The 12326-nt window shown below is 41.2% G+C and overlaps 2 protein-coding genes across 5 annotated transcripts in view; both read right to left on the minus strand.

Moving 5' to 3' along the window:
* nmrk1 (nicotinamide riboside kinase 1) overlaps positions 1 to 12326 on the minus strand; it is a 191301-nt gene that overhangs the window by 97410 nt on the left and 81565 nt on the right. The window lies entirely within an intron of this gene.
* sh2b3 (SH2B adaptor protein 3) overlaps positions 4672 to 12326 on the minus strand; it is a 67803-nt gene continuing 60148 nt past the window's right edge. For all 3 annotated transcript variants that reach the window (XM_088336159.1, XM_088336161.1, XM_088336160.1), the window contains exons 5-8: positions 10304 to 10455; positions 8007 to 8221; positions 7755 to 7932; positions 4672 to 5808 (exon numbers count right to left, since the gene is read on the minus strand). In XM_088336159.1, the coding sequence (XP_088192285.1) occupies positions 5489 to 5808; positions 7755 to 7932; positions 8007 to 8221; positions 10304 to 10455 (865 nt within the window). In that variant the 3' untranslated portion in view covers positions 4672 to 5488. The remainder of the gene's footprint in view (positions 5809 to 7754; positions 7933 to 8006; positions 8222 to 10303; positions 10456 to 12326) is intronic.

A 12326-nucleotide genomic window follows, 5' to 3' on the forward strand; every position in this document is an offset into this window, starting at 1 on the left:
TACTTGTAACTATCTATCATAAAATTGTTCTGAAATGCATCATACGTACCTTGTCGAAAATGCTCGCTGCAAATCCTGAAATAATTTGAGGGCTGCAAGTGTGATTTGTAGATCATCGCCGCGGTCTTCTGTCTTCATTAAAGGGATACACTTCCAAAATCGGGCTTAGAACCTTGCCCCACTGCGCATATGGCGCAACAAGGGCTGCTGACTAGTTAAAATGTTATATTTTGGGATTTATGTTGTGTAATCTGTATTTGACTGTTCGGGGAAGTTTATTACTATTTTTCAGGGTATTTGAGTTTATATACAGGCGGCCCGCGGGCCAGATCAGGCCCACCAATGGTTTAAATCTGGCCCACAAGACAACAGTGAGAGAAGCGCAAGAGGAAAATGAGCCGTAGTTTTAAATATCTCCACCGGTAGTCACCAAAGCCTGGTAACAATTGTGGTAGTATTTCTCCATTTCTCTCTGACTCCTTTTTTATTTTTATTTTTTTGTCCTGTTCACTCTCTTTTTCTCTCTTCTCTTTCTTTTTCTCTGTCTTGCTCTCTGTTTTCTCTCTCCAATCTACCCTTTAATTCTTTCTTTCTAATTTTCTTTTTCTTTCCCTTTTTCGAACTCTGTCTCTTTTTCTCCCGCGGACTTTTTCTTTCTGTTGTTTCACTTCTCTTTTTATCTTTCTCTTTTTATCTTTCTCTTTTTTTCACTTTCTATTTCTCTCTATATTCATTTCCCCCTTCTCCATTCATATCTCTATCTCACTGTTACTCTGTCTCACTTGTTCTCCCTATCTGTTTATCGCTCTCTTTTCCTCCCTCTCCTTCTTTTAAATTGACTAGTCCGGCCCCCGTGAGATTTTTTTTATTTAGCATTTGTGGCCCCCAGCTAAAACGAGTTTGACACCCCTAGTATAGCAGAAAGGGTAAGAAGTACCAGTATATCACCTCTAGGTGGCAAAGTCTCACAGGTCAGAGAAGGGTGCTTGGACCAAGTCTCATAGGACCTCACGTGACTTAGTGAGACTCAATAAATGAATCTTAATGCCAACAATTAAATAGTTTCGTGTGAGACTGACGTTTATCATCTATTTTGCAGATGAGGTAAAACAATAAAAAACAGAATCAAATAAAAGAAATGTGGAACACCAGCTGGAGCTAGCCCATTCACCTGGGTCCAGTAACACGCAGCAATAAAACTTGTGGTTATGTTTTTCTGTCGTGTTTATTTGTATTTGTTTGAACTCAAACGCTCATTCAAGTTCCGTATGCTGGGATGCTTCTAGCTGTCATTGTGCTTATATTTCCAGGAAAAGCAATGCGGGTGTTTTTTTTTTATTTTTTTTATACTGAGATCTAAATGTTTGAACTTTTCTGTTCTGACCATAAATCCGAGTTGTAATATGACAACGTTCTCATGAAGCTTAACACACATCTCAAAGCCTCTAAGTATGTGTTTCATATTTTTCCTCAACTGGGTCTTGGAGGGTTAATCTGTGATCGTCTGTCTTTGAAAAAGAAGCCACAGTCTAGGAAAAACCATGTTCATTTTTGACCTAATCTCTCCGGGGCAAACAATTTGCACAGGTTATGAAACCAATTAACGGGGACTTTTTTTTTTTTTTAACGATAAGAATGAAAGCATTTTGAGAACTAGGACAGGAATTTGCACTCAAAGAAGCTTTTGTTGTTGACAAAATAAAATCTCATATGTGCTGACATTTTTTGTCAAAGTGTAGAATGCCGAGTCCTTGTATTCAATTGAATTATATTTTCTTATATTTTCTGTGTAAAACGAGGCAGGATTTTTGTGCCTTCATGTATGTTTCAAAGCACACGAGATCAAAAGAAGTCAGCGAAATCGCCAACCTTTTTGACGCTGATACTTTTGAGTTACTGATTATAGAAAAGTGCTACCAGTTTTATATGCATATTTAATATAACATGACATTACTATGTTGTTAATATGTTATTGTGCTGTAATTGTTAGAGGTTTAAATTAGCGGTCGACCGTTTATTGGGCTGGCCGATTATCGGCACGGATAATCTGACAGATATTTGTATACATTCGATGAGCCGATTGTTAAAGGGATTACAAAATATCCTTTTTCATTTCAACTAGGCACAGAACGTGCACTGTTCCTCCTCACAATCATGCAAACATGTTCTCAAATAATGCACCGCGCCATGGATTTCAAATGATATCGTTTTTGTAGGCCTCATATCCCCTAGAGCTGTAACGTCGCCGGGTAACAAGGACTGAAAGCGATGACACACCTCGTAGAAAAACAGACGATTGTAGTTATCAGTGGATGTATAGTTTGGAGGAATTGGAACTTTGCCCACTGTGTCGCTGGGGGGCTTCTGACTGTCTTGTCTGAGTTGCGTGCTCTGTTATTAGTGAAGTGCGTTTTTTTTCTTGTAAAAATAAGAATTTGCTAAATTGATCTGCAAAATAAGCTCATTCGACGGATTTGTTCTGTGAAAAATACATTTTCCACAGAACAAATCAGATTTTTTTCATGATTGCCACAAAAGTTGACTGAGAAAAAAAGTTGTATTTTAAAATAAAAAACCATAAAAATTAGCATAACAAAGTATTTTGCAGTGTCTCTGTGTAAAAGGTGTCCTTGGAAGACTAACGGATCTTCTTGAAAAAATGTTCCTCATATTTAGGATTGCTTTCTCATCATCAAAAGATTATTAAAAAGTCATAAAAATATTGTAAAATGAAAGAATCCTTTAATATAGCACGTGCATCTGCCAATGTGGCATAATTTTATTCTTTGGCATTCAACTGATTGGCAGATTTTCTGTGTGAAAGAAGGCATCCTGTGGAAAAGAAAATTCTGTTGTCAAATTATGTGAGTAAAATGACAAATATTCTAAATATTGTAAAATAAAAGAATCCCTAAATTAAGCGCACTTCATTTCCAATGGGACACATTTTTGGTAAATTTCTTGTATATTTTGCAGTGTTTCTGTGTGAAAGGAGTCCTGGATTCATTTTGGTTGAGTCCTCTGAAAAGATTTCAGCGATAAAACATGTCAACACTTGTATTTTTCCCAACAAAATTCTTTTTATAAAGGGACAGTGTGTATTATTTGACCACCAGAGGTTGCTGTATCGTGTGGTGCAACCAAAAATGAGTGCTACAAAGAAGAAGAACCACGAGACCAAACCGCACCATTTTTATTGTCATCCTTCTGCCAAATTTTTCACAAGGTTTTTGGGCTAACCTTAGCAGCAAGATGGTGGACAATTATGCTAACACCCTCCAAGCGAGCCTCATATTAAGTAAATTAATATCATTTCTCGCTTACAAGTATTTGAAAATATGTTTATTGACCCTTTCCACGGGACGTCACTTTGGGAGAATGAGAGCCATGACGGACGGCAAGAGGCACCGGACAGAACTTGAATTAACATTTGAAATAAATATCAATAACGACATCTTTCCAACAAGGTGAGCCACCTCATCCAACAGCTGCATAATATTCAAGTTAACTAGTCATTCCCAATGCTGTTGAACAGTATAGCTTTTTTGTTGTCTACGTTTTTTTCTGGCCTTACCTATGGGGAGTACTGTTAACTACGCTTTACTGCCGTCCGTCATGGTGTCTTCGCGTGGTTAGGTCATGAGTGTGCAAAGAGTCAATATAGACGTTCATGTATTTTTGCTTATTCAAACCAATATACCGTAAATCCCGGACTGTAAGCCGCTACTTTTTTCCCAAAAGTTCAGCCCTGCGGCTTATTCGGTGAAGCGGCCAATTTATGTAATTTTTCCAACAGCCACCAGCGGCGCTGGAGTATAAAAGGTAAGATGAAGACCAGTAGAATATGTGCGCCAAGAAAGACTGCAACCTCTACGTTTAAGCATACATTGTAAAGTTAAGGTACGTTCCGATATTGAGGAAGACGCCCTTGATGGCGATAGTTATGTGGAGGAAGTTGAGGACAATCTACCGTGAATTTCACAATTACGGGATGCTTTTTTTTGGACATGCACGTTTATGCATTGCGAGCGTGATCCTACTAGCGTGTTGGTACCTTTCAAAGGAACGGTTTGGGATGAAAGTTATATTAGTATTATTAAAGCTTTGAAATCTCTCTCGGTGTACCGTCTTTCTTCGTAAATATGTGTAACCATGTATAATATATATTTGCAACTGTATATTTTTGTAATGTATTTATTTTAGAGATTTATTCTGTTATGTGTTCTACGGGCGAATCAAAAAGAAGGGGCGGAGCAAACGCGGGCTGATGGGAAATGGGGTAAAGCTGAGTTACCGGTAGATCTGTCTGTTGTCGCAGCGGACAATAGTGGATATATATTTTTCCCACCCTTAACTTTGGAAATATACATTTTGTTTCCTTGGATTACTTTCAACGGGACCCGGACTTTACAAGTCTGCATCATACGTTAATTACGGGTATCACTTTCCATTCATGATGCCGACTGTGGTTCTAAGATTGTGTACTATTAAATTTTGGATTGAGTCGGTAGGAGGCTGGGACCTTGACTCAGTCTCTATGCTGGGAGCAGGTGTCTCGGCCTATTGGCTTTGCGGTGTATTAAAAATTGAAAGATAATGGACAATTAATAAATAATATAGAACAATATATCTCTACAAAATCACAATAGTGGAACTTACAGCCTAATAATATTATGATCCTGTCACAAATTTTAATGCGGGTGCACGCGGCTTATACACAGGTGCGGCTTGTTTAAGTACAAAAGTGGAAAATTACCTAAAAGTGGTGGGTGCGGCTTGTAATCAGGTGTGCTCTGTAGTTCGGATTTTACGGTATTTTATTTTTTTACCACAAAGACGTTAAATAATACACATTGTCCCATTGAATCAAGGGTCGCCAACCTTTTTGAAGCTTAGAGCTACTTTTATTACTGATTAGTGTGAAGGGCTAACAGTATTACTGTGCTGCTACAATGTTATTGCCAAGTTTTAATTATTAGAGGTCAAAATAGTCTCAGTCAACCACTAAATATGCCAAATAAAAATGGCATTTCTCAGAAAATCATAATGACCCATCATGACAAAATGACCCATATTTCTTTAGAAGCAGTCCGCGGGCTACTCAGGTGGTATTAGGGAGTGACCTGGTGCGTGCGGGCATCATGTTGCAGACCCCTGCTTTAATTAAACAAAAATCAGAAATAGTGATGGAGCATGAAGAGAATGAAAGAGTGACAAAGAAAAAAAGAGTACTTGCTAGGTTGGGTTTATATGTCACAATTCTTTTTATCGGTGGGGGTCAAAAGTAAGAAAAAGGAGGCGGTGGGAGTTGATAAAAAAAAAAAAACAATAAAAAGGTCTACACACCCGTGACTTATGCTAGGCTAGTGTCGCTTAAAGCCAACGTTCAAAAGTTTATTTTAAGGGAACATAGAAAAAGTTTTTTTTTTTTTGCACGCGGGGCCGAAAAACGTCCGTCCTGATCACTTGAGTATATTCCACTTCGACATCAGAGCAACATGTACTGGTTGTCGATGGCTCGCTTCCGGAGACGTTCGGGCTCCAACTCGTAGTCCGAGTCCCGTCGGGCCACAACGGGCGGAGCGCCGTGGCGCGGTGGCGGCGCCTGTCGTCCCGTTGACGCGCCGTGGCGCACCGGAGTGTCGGCGGATGACGAGGGGGGTGTGCCGCGTCGGGGCAGAGGCGGGCCCGATGCCTCCGTGGTTGATGTCGAAGAGGAGGACATTTGGCTGCAACATTGAGCCAAGTTGGGCTCAGAGTTCCAGCGGTGAAGCGAGAACGGCACCAGGACGGCGCCCGACAGCTGACCTGCGTCAAAGAAAACAAAATTCAAGTGGCAACTTGAGAGATTTCCGAGCAAAAAGCAGTGATTCGCAAAGTAAAAAGGTTCCTGGAAAACACTGAATTTTCTCTGTTTCAACATCGAACGTTACTCTGCTACTTTTTAAAAGCAGATCAAGAAATATTATTAGGGTTCGTACACCTTTTACATGGCCAAGTTCAAGCACTATTTTAAGGACTGTTAAATCCAATTTTCCACAAAGACCTTGCCACACAAACTAAAACCGGCTGCCGTTAATCACAGGGAAGAAGAAACACGGCGACGAAGCGAAGCCACCAGAAAGCAGCGTCGGTGTCATTATCAAGCAGACTTGTTGAAAAACATGGCAATCATTTCAAACAATTAAACACTTCACCCAAAATTCAAGCCTTTTTAAATCCTTAAATACATTCAAATTCAAGCATTTGCAAGGATTTCAAGCACCCATAAAAAAACTGTATGTCTTCTAATTTATGACACTTGCTTTTTCGCTGACAAAGCATCACACGACCCTCCACCCGCAACTTAAAAAAAATGGCGGGCGTGTTTATTAATTACAATCACAGTGGCGCTGTCTCAAACACAGAGTACTGGGATGCTGAATTTCTCCCTGGTGATATGCCTGGTAGGGGTAATGTCAGAATATGTATTTATAACGAAATTACGGAGTCAGTTTAAACGAGCATATTTGATTGTGTGTCACCAGTAGCGATTGGTAGAAAGCCCGTAGGGGAGGAGGCGTGGCTTATACAGCAACAACAAAATCAATGGGGGCAAATGGAAGCGCATAATGTACAGTAATTTAACAGTTTATTTTTGCAACATTACCCAAGAACGGAGAATTTTGAAGTGGTTTGATGACAAAAGACAAAATGGATATGGAGTGTCTTGGCTGTGTTAGTTTGCAAGCTCTCAAGATAGTACAAGCCAAGAAATATGAAGGTTTTACTGATTTTCCAGGTAGGTCTTTTTTCTATTTTTTTTTATCGCGTGGCTATATTTGAGGAATTTTAGAAGGTCGTCTTCAATGTGAGTATAACCGCTAATTTGTAACAAAATAGGTTACTTTCAGAATTAGGCGCTACTTTTGGGTATCAGTAATTTGGTAGTAACACAATTAGATCGTACATGATGAAACTAGTAACTGTAACTGATAACTTTTTTAAGTAACGATCCCAAATGGCTCAACTGTTTCAGCCAAAATGTTTAATACTTAGTATTCATTACTCATTTTGGCTCTTTACTGCCCCCTGCTGCAGGAATGCATTATTTAATAGCACAAAACCATAGTTTGTTCATTTTTGTTTAGGAAAAACAGTTGTCTCCAATGCATTCACTTGATTTCTCTTCTGACAAAAAATGGATGAACTACGTGGTTGACTCTAAAACCAACCGACTGACCCCAACACACACTCTCGCTCACAATCTCAGACACACTTACAGTAGACACACTTTCTCTGATACACCCTGTCTCTCTCACACCCTCTCACTGTCCTAACCTCTCTCTCTCTCTCCCTCTCTCTCATTCTGCCTTATGCCCTCTCTCTCACACACTCTCCCTGTCATCACTCACTCTCAGACTCACTCTTGCTCACACACACCGTCTCTCACACGGTTTCTCTCACACACGGTCTCCTTCACAGTACTGTCTCTCTCACCTTCTCTCTCACACACACTCTCTTTCTCTCTTACCCTCTCTTCCCTCCAGTTTATACCTTCACCATAAGCAAACCATGGGCGAGCCCGCTCACGTGACCGTTTCTGCTCGGCAAGCTTTACCCAAAACGAAGCCTTTTTTGTCAACGGTCACGTGACATGACGTCACTGCCCTACACTTGGAAAGGACGCTTCATTTTACCACTTCTACTGGACAGGAGCATCAAAGCCGTGGTTCATTTTTCCCGCCCCTAGCAAAAAAAATGTAGCAGCCTACCCTGGGAGGGAGGGCTGGAGCCAGCCACCACGTAGCTGGAGAGCGTGACGGCACCGGAAGATCCACACTCAAGCGGGATTGGGAAGAGGCGGAAGTGGCTGAGCATTTCCATAACGGAAGGGAAGCGCAAGTGTTGCACCCTGCATTGCCCCCATTCCGTCAGAGACAGGCGAAGGTGCTGCACACATAAAAAGAAACACGCAAACACGTCAGAAGCCAGTCCTGAACCGTGGCGGTCCAGCTGAACTTCACCTTGGCTTTTCCTTGGTAGTTGAAAGTGAGCACGTAGTCCCCTCGTCGCGTCTCGCTCTGACGCACCAAGAAGACGCCGTGGCCCTCGGGCCCCATGCTCTGGACCAGGTGGGCGGCTTTCACACGGGAGATGTGACCGTGGAACCACGGGTAAGAAAACAGGAAGTAGTTTGTCTTGTGGATAAGTGGCTCCGGCAGAGCCAAAGTGACTGGGCCTGTGGTGGACAAAGTACAGTTCAAGCGCCACACTCCAAAAAATGTCTGAAATGTCCTCCCCTGTTTGGATTCTATTTTCTAGGTCGCATTGTGCCCCCCAAGAAAAAACATTAGTAACTGGGGAGTATTCTTAAAAAAAAGCTCATCAGTGGCACCGCCTTGCTACTTCGTTCAAACTAAAGAATGCCAACGGTTAGGCGCGCAGTGATACCTTTACATACAAGATCGATTTGTTCCTGGATCTGTTCATTTCCAGAATTTCTCATATCTCCAGCGGTAAGAAATACAGTCATACCTCTGTATACGAGACACGAGAATTACAAGATATATTTGGAACATAAATCTTGATTGACAAACGAGAGAAAATCCAGGTAACGAGGAAACACTAAGGCAGGGGTGGCGAACATGTGGCTCTAGAGCCGCATGCAGCTCTTGGCCAATAAGAATGCTCTTTGCCTCATCATATTTTCTATATACTGTGGCTCTTTGCCTTGTTTCATGTTCAGGTTTTTTTGTGTATTGACGGTGGACACTTTCCTTGAAATCAACACAAGAACAATACTTGTTGTATTAAAAGAAGAGGAGTTTGTTATGGGAAATAATATGTTTTTCTTTGTGTGTGTCAGTCTGTCATGGCAGGTCAGTGCGTGGTGTGGCTCTTTGACTCTCACAGTTAAAAATTTCGGCTCTTTGTGTCAAACTTGTTCCCCACCCCTGCATTAAGGCGTTGTCAGAGAAATGATGTCAACAAAGAAGCAAATGATTGACAAACATGAGCGTGGTGTTTGTGTGAGAGACCTAGCTAGGAAGTACGATCGGTCATCATATCCAAACAGAAAGATGCCATCAAAGCTCTAAAACCCACCAGGGGGGTGAATATTTTTTTTCAAAATTGCACACCACTACTCACGACAAAGACTTTTGTTATTGTGAATACACGACAAGCAACTCGTGGGAGATACCGTCACAGAGACTCTCATCTCTGAGAAGGACCTACAACTTGAGGCAGAGGGAACAACCGACACAGGACACAACAGGCGGACAACATCGAGATGACCCCATGGCTGAGGAACGGATTAATTGGTTTATACTTGAAATGATACCTCTACTTATGAGATTAACTCGTTACAGAATCAAGTTCATATCTCAAATTGCTCGTGAAAGGGCTGCTTAGGGTGTCTTGTTCAGTCAAATCACGTCGTTTCCCAAGCCTCGTGCCTCTACTCGTGCGAGCATCAAAGATGCAATGCAATTTAAAAACACACAACATAAGCGCGCGAGACCAGGTCTGTGTGGCAGGAAACACTGGCGGTGAGCGTCTCTAGCTTTTCCTAACTTGGATTTTCTCTCGCATGTCGGGCAAGATTTTTGGTCGAAAGACATCTCATTTCTCAAATTTCTAGTATCTCGAGCATTTTGTATAAAGACGTCCCACAGTATGCAAATTTTGTTGAAAAAAAAAATTCTGTCAGGACGGTCATGATCAGGCACCAAACTATAGGGCAGTTACTGAATTGCACACATCTGCGCCCGATCTCCACACATCTTTGGATGTGTTATTTATTTTCTAAGCCATTGAATGTTACTTTGTTGCTGATTTTATTATTAAATACCATCCTTTTTCAAGTACCCCTGCCTCTGTACCCGCTTATATTATATATTACTATAATTGAGCAATTATTGATCAGTCAACAAATACCAGTGACCACACTTGCTTAAAGTTGGATGCAACACGAATCGAACCTGGATCACAGCGGTGAGAGCACCGAAATCCTGACCACTAGACTATTGCGATTGTTTATAACGTATGAAAAAGTATTTGCAAAAAATGTTAATGCAATGCTATGATTGGTTGCGTAGCGCAAGTTAGCCCTATCTGTGATTGGCTGTCACTCACCAAGCTATGGCACAATTAATAAGTTTTATTTAAAAAAATAGTTTGTTTTCATGCGCTTCACATGTTTTCTTGAGCGCAGAGATTTGAGACCACTACCCAATCTCAGAGGCGCACAGCTTACAGAACATTGCATATTGAAAAAAAAGTCGAGCGGGTCAAATGGGAGTGAAATTTGAGGACGTACAGCTGATTGTAACAGGCCTGGTCTGGGGAGCCCGCTGGGACGAGGAAGGCCGCCAATCGCTCTGACTTCCGGACTCGGAGCTTGGCCTGTGACTGGTCGACACGGCGCTGTCAGGCCAGAGGAAGAGGGACTCTGAATCCCCACTGCCCGATCTGAATGACACATACACATCAATTACTGCACATCAACACAATTCTGCCTCATTTTTTAGTTTTCTGTTAAGCATTTATTAGTTAATTCTCTTTTTAACATTGGACACCCGTTTGTTATTTTGACGATCACACTGTTTTTTGTTCTGATCATGTGAATACCACAGTGTCAGATGATGATTACGAATATAAGCAAATTTTTACTGCTGCGCTGAAAGAAAACATGAATAAGGGCTACGTCGCGTAAATGTGTGACCTATAGTTCTTATTTGTAGACAACAGCAACAGTAGAATCATACTGTGGGGAATGATGCCAGACTGCAACGTCTTTTTGTGTTACCGCGTGATAAGTTTATTCTGTTTTTAATAATGGACACCTGCAAAAGAGATTGATAGGATAACTCACCTTTGTTCATTGTTTTGACTTTTATGCACTGTTTACATCATTGCCAATATCAACCAACCATGTTGCTATAGAAATGATCTGCATTCTGTAACCGAGAAGATTTAATAAAAAGGAAAGTTTCACGACAGGGCTTTCAGAGCAGGTTGGAATTGCTTATCCAAAGTTTTGTCTCTCCCCTGTTCCTCTTGAAGGTTCAAAACCCACTCATTTCTTTTCTCCTTATTTTGAGTGCCTAATCAACTATAAACTCAACACCACGGTAACGAACCAAATTGCATTGGCTTGTCATCGTTTTTCGAGGATTATCAGAAATTCCAGCGATCTTGATAGACAACTTTCCCTTTGTTGAAATTAGTAAATTTTGGATGAAGTAATATCAAACCTCTTGTTTTGCTACAATTATGTATATAAAACATTTTGGCAAACATTTAACTAATTTCTCTTCAAAAAAGACGTCTGAATGGTCAGATGTCACTAGAGCATTTTTTCATTAGGAGTGCATTTCTTGTGGAAAAGGCCAGTCCACCATTTTCATCTGTGCCCCAACACTAGAGGAATTTTACAACCGAACATCAAAATTAAGAAATGTGTTCGATACTCTACACCAGGGGTGCTCAATAGGGCAACGATAGTGTGGGTAGATCGTGGGTCAATGAAGGACTCGCTGTTCGTTTGGTTGGAGTGAAGGTTTATTGAATGATCATCATGTTCTCTTCCTGAAAACAATATGGCTATCGCCTGGTTGCAGGTCCAAAGAAATGTGAGAGCGACGCGACGAGGGAGCCGCCTGGTAACAGCCCTGTCTACTTCCGGGGCACCGCTCGACAAAAGTGCACGCCCCTCGACAAAAGTGTCACTTGCATACAACCCTTCCAAAAACGTTCGAGTTACAAAAGCAAGGACTCGAATCACAGTTATCGGGACAATTTTCTCACAGCTGACCACAAAAGCGAGGGCAGCCACCGAAGGATCATTCCGGAATTAAAGCACCGTTTTACCAGAACTTTTCTGGAGTGGAAGATGAGATTTTGAGACTACGAGCTGATATTGAGCTGAAGTTTAGGGCTAATGGACGTTTCTGGGACTTGCTCACATGAGGAAATGTCCTACATACTTGACTGCATTATTCGGCTTTACTTATCTATGTGAGTCAGCCATTTCCCACATGAAGATTATTAAGTCCAAATACCTTTGCACCTTGACAGCAGCTACTGTACAGTCTACGCACCCCTGGCTGATTACATTCAGTGCAATTCATCAGAGTACTGGGTTGTATTGCATAATGTGGGCTCATGCAGTGATGCAAAAGACATCAACATATATGGTACAAATAAACAAGATTAAATATGCTGTTTTATAAATAAACATGTTTTGCATTTTTATAGTAGGTAGATCATTTTGACATGGCCTTTTTATGAGTAGCTCATATGCGAAAAAGTGTGGGGGACCCTGCTCTAAATCATCAGTT

Source organism: Urocampus carinirostris, chromosome 5, assembly GCF_059441175.1.
Source record: "Urocampus carinirostris isolate Australia breed hairy pipefish chromosome 5, RoL_Ucar_1.0, whole genome shotgun sequence".
In the NCBI taxonomy this organism is placed as follows: Eukaryota; Metazoa; Chordata; class Actinopteri; order Syngnathiformes; family Syngnathidae; genus Urocampus; species Urocampus carinirostris.